The 7,092-nt window shown below is 41.9% G+C and overlaps 1 protein-coding gene across 1 annotated transcript; it reads left to right on the plus strand. All coding sequences in view use genetic code 11, as the record gives it.

Annotated features, from left to right (window-relative positions):
* Positions 1–2,331: 2,331 nt before the first annotated feature.
* Positions 2,332–6,187, plus strand: EGR_05888 (hypothetical protein; the record flags this gene model as incomplete). The annotated part of the gene is made up of 2 exons (XM_024495137.1): positions 2,332–2,417; positions 6,136–6,187. The coding sequence occupies 2 exons, from the start codon at positions 2,332–2,334 to the stop codon at positions 6,185–6,187; spliced, it is 138 nt and encodes a 45-aa protein (XP_024350483.1).
* Between the last annotated feature and the right edge of the window lie 905 nt (positions 6,188–7,092).

The raw sequence follows: 7,092 nt of genomic DNA on the forward strand, positions 1-7,092 counted from the left end.
GACAAGTGAATGCTGTGGTCAGTTGATGGAAAATGGAAGAGATAGGGTAGTTGTTGGAGTCACGAAGGAGAGGACTTACAGCGGAATTTTATTCTTCGTAGGTGATATCTAGGGCCTGCACCTCCGCCTTACTTCATTGTGAATTTTCTATTGTTCAGTTGTCGACCAATAAACTTTGAGAAATAATATTTATTTCCTTATAACTTTTTAAAAGACTGCAAAATTATAAAGAATTGTTCGATGTTTAATAAAACATCAGGTAGCAACGAACCAAGCATCCTTTGATTTTGACGGTCGGCATTTATACCAAGCGGACTTGATACCATAAAAAAGGGCGTGATTTACTGTCTACGTTTTATTTACTTCAAGATTTTTTTCTCTTCAATGAAAAACCGAGTTACTCAACTTTGAGTTCCTCTTTTTGATTTCATAGACAATGCTTACCTTTTTCGGTTTTCCTGCCACCTTTTTCCGTTGTTTAAACAGTTCCTGAGGAGTTTCAAGTCCTCCGATCTCTTTTTTGTGTTTTACCATTTTAGACTGACACAGCTTTAAGTTCCGAGTCATTGTACAAAAGATTTTCTATTTTATAACCTACAATAGAGCTAGGATGCTGTTGGCAGGGTCCAAAGTTCAACTTATGGGGGACTGATTAGCCCTCGAGGTGTTAGACACTAATTTAAACAAAACCAAATCACTACATGGCCCGTCTCTTCCTTTGAGAGTTCTTTCAAAGGTCAACTTCCCATATCGGTCTTAACAACGCAGTCGGTGCTACAATATTCTTCGTAAACTGTTCATCCAAGTTCCTTCCCTCTGAGGAAGCATTTGATCCCATTGTCATTTAATGCATCTGGGCTGTCTTACCGTACCTCAAGTCCCGTCCCATTTGTGAACTGCATTGTGGAGGAGGAAGGTGCTCTATAATAAGGCCACAACTTGTGTACTAGTTGCTAGGTATAGGGAATTTGGCCTCAAAACAGAACCATTTTGAAGGGAAAACTACTTAAAAGACCTTCTTGGGGCTCGTAATTTCCGTCCATTTCCCTTTGCCTTTTAGCGCTGGCCTAACCGGGTCCCGTTCACTCAGCGAAGCTGTCGAGGTGGCATAGTTTTTCACGTAATTAACTACCCCGCATATTTACAGAAGTAGACAGTTTCGTAATTGGTTTTTCCAAATCGTTTAAGTCTAATATCTCATCAGTTGTTGATAGCCTTCTTGTAGAACGCGGGGTTGGGGCAACTGTCAAAGGTAGACATCATTTTTGCTTCTACTGTCGGGAGTTATCAAAAAATCAGCTAGTTGAGGTAGAATTCCCTCTTCTGAGACGTTATACTTAGATATTCACTTACTGAAAACAAGATAGTCGTCCTTTTGGATCGGGTCCACTTGCCGCTGCCATCACAGTGTACTGTCCTGAGCCTCCTTGGTAAGCCATTGTAGCAATGGAAGAACACAATACTTACCAACGTACAGATGGAGGAGGCCATTTGGACAACCCAATGGTGATGGTACAGAGTAAAACTTAAGCCTGGGGATACTGAAGCATTGGTGTAGTTGGACACACATTTAAACAAAATGTCAAATCACTACAGTGGCAAGGTGGAGGGGTGTCGCATTTACAATCCAACCCCGTAAACGTCACCTTCTCCAAATCAGTGTTTGGTGCAGGTATATGAATGGCCTAACTCTCACACTTGCTGATTGTCTAATCCCCCAAAAAAGAATATTATAGACCTAGAGTAATTTTTTCAACTCCATGGGTTAAATATGCTGGTTTAAGGAGTCACACCAAACAGGCTAAACAGAGTGACATGTTTCAGCTATCCAATCAGTCTTTGTTTTAATTTACCAACAATGGGACTTACAGGAGGAATAAGATTTATGTGACAGACAAATTTACCTGTGGATATGTTGGGTAGTTTATTTAGTTTTCACGAAGTAAAAGTAATCAAATTACTAAAAATCGAGGGTTAATCACTGCTTTTCATTTACTTTTTCGGTGATGGTGGCCTTCTTGCCGGTAAGGTGAAGTAATGGTCTGAACGGAGGGTAATTATTTACAGCCAAATCGACTGCTACATTTGTCACTGACCGTTTGCAAGCCATCCTCTCGCCTCCCCTAGCCTCTTCCTTCTCGTCTTGTGAAGACTTGCGCGCAAGCGTACACACACAAACACGCCCGTTATTTTCCACCTAGAGGTGAACCAGCCAAACATTGTGCACAAGTGTGCCAATTTTCACACCGCCGCAAACAAGGTGCACGCGTTTTTCCCCGGCACCTTATTTGCGCGCCTTTTTCCTCATTTGAAATTCCCGTCAGTTGGCGAATGTCGCTGGCGTGCGCGGGGAGTCCAGCGACGCAGCCCAAGGGGGTGGGGCGGATCGATACCACCATTAACCGATCGATCGATGGGTAAAAGAAACTCACACAACCCCCTTCCTTTTTCATTGGACCATATCACGAGGATTGAATAGGCGCCTCTGTGTTTAAGTCCTCATTTTACTTGATGAATTTGAAAGCCATTTGGATAAATTTTTACTTAGCAATGTGCATGTGTCAGTGCAATGAATGCTAGTTATCATCGGAACGCAAATTAGAAAAATGTTTGGAAATGAAGCTCCAGATAAATGAACTTTACCTTGAATCAAACCATTTACCTATGAGTTTTTGTGAAGAGAAGTAATTTGTTTGGCTGAGCTTCACAAATTTTCATATTTTTACAAAAACAATTCCAAGCAATTATGTGGGTCTTGTTTACAAAATGAGGGACAAATGTGTGCAGGTTTATGTTTTGTGGTTATCGTCTAAACAAACTTGAGTAGAACCGACTTGTTTGTTTAACTATCGGCCCAGTGAAGTGTAAAAATCGAGTGTGAGGTACGGTTAATAAAACAAAACTTGTTCCTCCAAAGGACAGAATTTAGCACTCCAGACCAGACAGACCAATCAATTATTCAAACTTTTCCTTTCTTCGTCGTTGCAAAGGAACACCTTCTGGTAAGTTGCCTAAAATATTTGATCTTTAAAAGAAACTTCTAATGTAGCTTTCACAACTGAGGTCGATTATGGGAACCATGATTATGAAGTACTTAACGCCCTTCAACGCTAGAGTGCATCGGCCGTTCCCTCTCTTAAGGTAAATCATCAGACAAAACCCACCATTTTTGAAGAAATTATTTTTTATTAATCTACCTCAGGTAGATCGAAGCACACAGCATTTTTGTTGACTATTTGAGTACGTGATTTCGCTCTGGTGATCAACTTTAGCCTTGAAAATGACAAATACATCCACTTTACGAGGTTTTAACTTTTCATTTTGCTGTATCAAAGTGATTAGAGCCCATCTAAACCGATTTATGCGGCCCGAAGCATAGTCAAAACATCTCATAACTCAAGGTGCTTAACTTGGCTTCGGCATTGTTTGGCAATTGACAGCAAATTAACTCGACATGTGAATTAAGAGAACCTTGTGTCAGACTACTCAGAGACCTTCTCGATGTGAGTGACACCCTAAGTCGGTTTCTACACGCAACCATCCAATTTAGAGGCCGTTTACTGCCTGGGCCAACAACAGGACCAATCACCTCGCCTTTTGCACTATGATTGGTGCTTTGCACTCCGGGTGTTCAATATCGATTTTTGCCTGTTGACCAGTTCCCACTTGAACTGCACTCACCACGCCCACGGGGCCGGTAAATGACGGCTCCTTGCAAAGGAAAACGTGAAGAAATTTTTCCTTTTTTTGTTTTGTTTTGTTTTTATTCGACTAGTTTCATTCAACTGGTCCCCTATTGTAGCACCTCTAATGTTAGCATTATTAAACATTAAAAACGATTTCAGCAACAAGAAGACACCACTTGAAAACATGAAGCGATATTAAGCAGCTACTTAAATGGCTTTCTACCAGTACTTTTACAAACTGCCACCAAATTCGATGCTAGTCTTTTTAGGGTTGTCATGTCTTGACAATCGACTTGTACAACCTCCACCGAGAAAAGGCAGTTCGGTGGACTTTGTTATACTTATCCGTCGTCTATCCAGGGTGTTTGGAGGGTGGGAGAGGAAAGGGTGCTGGGGGAGGGTTGAGAGAAGAAGGTGGCAGACACACAAAGCCAACCATCTGGAGCCGGTGATAGATGCGCTTGCGATAAAGTTTGGTTAGAACGTGCGTGCATGCGAACGAGATGGCATGTATGACCATGGCGAAGAACGACATAAGTTTACTCGTCCCTACAAATCCAATCACCACTGGTAAATGACTTCAATGACTTCATTCGTATTCAAGCCCTCTTATAATCATCATTGGAAGCAGTCAAAGCCTTCACAAGAAATATTGACATCCAATTCACTCTTAGAGACGTTACGAGGCTGTGGAACCTATTATTTGCATGTAGACGGTCTGACAAAACTACTCGCTTAGCTGTCGTGATCAAAAAAACATGCAATCAGCATGACAAATGGCTCAAGATGGACGTGTCTACAATTACAGTACACATTTCTCTTTTGAGCGCCGCCGTCTGTAATCCCGGTAATTGCTAATTTGACTGGGAAAAGGGTGTTGCAGTGGGTCGGACTCCATCTGGAATGTAACATTTGTGTGCATAAATATACCTCGAGCTATCGAAAGGGCAGGCTTTCCTGTTCTGTGCACCACCTTCCGCCTACTTTGAAGCTTCATGCTGTAGAATGTCGGCTCAACGAAGATGGAGGAGTCAGTTACAATACCGTTGCTTAATCAACAAAGGTAAACTTACGTCCAGTGCAACAGAGGCTTCTCTCTCAACATTTGATGCTGGACATTGGGAAACGCACCACTCACACCCATACCCACAAGTGGCTTAATTAAACAAGTTAATTGAGGCGGTGATGCACTTAAAGGGGCACAAATGATGCTTGCGAAGGACCTTTTATTCATCGGTTTTACGAACAAGTACCTGGTTCTATTAATTCAAAAAGGGACAGAGACAGGCCTTAAGGGTCAGGAATGAAGTAAGGCTATCGAATCGACTGATTGTAAGTCGTTCTGCCCACGTACGTCACTAGACGACAAACAGTACATCTCCAAGACCGTCAGTCCACTCTTCACCTCGTTCCCTTAAGATTTGTTCATCCATTCATCCACCTATTTGTGGAGCAGAAGTCCGTTCCCAGAAAACTATGCTTGCATTGTGTATGCGATGCACAGTAGGCTGAAGGTCAAACGTTCACCCTTGTGATCTGCCTTCTCGAAGTGATACAAATGGAAGGTGCACACGAGCAGCATTTTCCTCCTCATTCTCCTCCTGAAGACTACATAGTCAAAACTAGTGAATTATTGGGAAGAAATGGTCTAACATGGCAACATTTTATATCTCATCGCACAACTTAGGGGTTGGAGAGAGGAAATGAGATACCGCCTTCTTCTTCAGGATCGTTCGTCGGAGTTACTCTTCTCCAAGTGATGCGTATCACCTTGTTATGCTTTGAGCGTTCGACAGGTGGGAAAATAATGAGCCAAATACGAAGGTCAATAAGGTTAGCATGTTTTATGGCCATATTGTGCCTTGCTGGAGAAGGGGAATTCCTTGCGTTAGAGGTCGTAAAAACGTCAAAACATTATTAAAGTAGCAGCAAAGTGGAGAGAAGGGATGAGAGGAAGATGTAGGTCTGACAATGCACCCACTAGGCATGGAGGATGCGTAACCCAAGGAGCACAACGGAGTCTTAGGCAAGCAGGAAGCGGCGGGAGGATCCACCGAAATTTAGGAAACGTAACAACAAATCCGATTTCGGGTGTCTTTTTTTTTTTCCATTTTAAGTGACGTAAATACTCTTTCCACAAACGATGGCGAAATACATGAAGCAGTGCACAAAACCATAATTCAAGGGCCGGAAAAATGCTTCTGAAGGGTGACAAACCGACTGTAGTGCGAACTAATGTGGTTCTACTACAGCACTTGATTTAAATACCATCAGGGATAAGGTTTTCACGACGTTTCGTGTGGTTGTGACCAGGCACTTGTTAATAAGACCGAAAGATCAAAGATCCTCCTAATACGTTACTGGTACTCCTTCGAGTGCATCACCATCGCAACCGATATGATTATCTAAGTCACTTGTGGGTGTGAGTGGTACGTTCTACAATTTTCAGCATCGAACGTTGCGAGAGCAACTTCCGCAGCAATGGAGACGAGTTGAATTAGGTAGGTTCACCTTCACCGCCTTCGTTGAACTGACATTCTACAACCTGAGATTTGAAAAATTAAGTAAGAAATGATGGAGAATGTAATAATAAATGCTCCACTGGCAGAATACAAGTGTTTTTATTTCATCTGCTGCACATAATGCTTGTTATGGTATTTCAGCCCCCAACTATGTTGGGAGTCTACAAAAGTTTAAAACAAAATTCATTTAACTGGTTCCTTAAATCCAAACTTCTCATCTGTGCCTTTTATTACTTCGGCTGTAGGTGACTCCAACTGAAGTTTGCCTTCATTGGAACTTATAAACACCAACTCCAACAGGTGGCTCCACAAAGCCCTTGAAAAACTGGAGTAGGCAGTCTTTACGAACCAGGCAACAAGGAGACTACAGAAGTCAAACGTTTCTTTTTGCCTTTTTATTTATCAAGAAATCTTGCAAAAATTCCATTTGAGGCTGCAAGAGGTCAGCAGAGCTGACTATGGTGGATGCGTCACTTTGTGCTGATGTGTTAGACTTTTACATAAACATACTTTTATAGTCACCAAATGGAGGTGAGATCCACCTTGTTTATGAACTAGTAGAGTGAGCTAGTTGTCACATTTTTTTCCTTCTTTTTGTACCCTTTTATGGGCAGAGGGGGAGGGAACTTTTGTATTCTCTTTCCACCAAATAACACAATAAGGCGTGCTTTTTGTTTCCATGGCGCTTCTTTGTTCATCTACTCCGATATCCCCCACTTTTATTTTGGTCGATGAGTGAATTAACCTATCTGTACACGTTTGTGCTTCTAAAGGTGCAATCCTTGACTTAACAGCTTCAAAACATTAACAAACAAGATTTACACTTCATAGCCAACTTATATCATCTACCATAACTTTTTTCCCACCCCAGACGGACGATAATC

The sequence above is a fragment of the Echinococcus granulosus genome, assembly GCF_000524195.1.
Source record: "Echinococcus granulosus chromosome Unknown EG_S00047, whole genome shotgun sequence".
NCBI classification, from domain to species: domain Eukaryota; kingdom Metazoa; phylum Platyhelminthes; class Cestoda; order Cyclophyllidea; family Taeniidae; genus Echinococcus; species Echinococcus granulosus.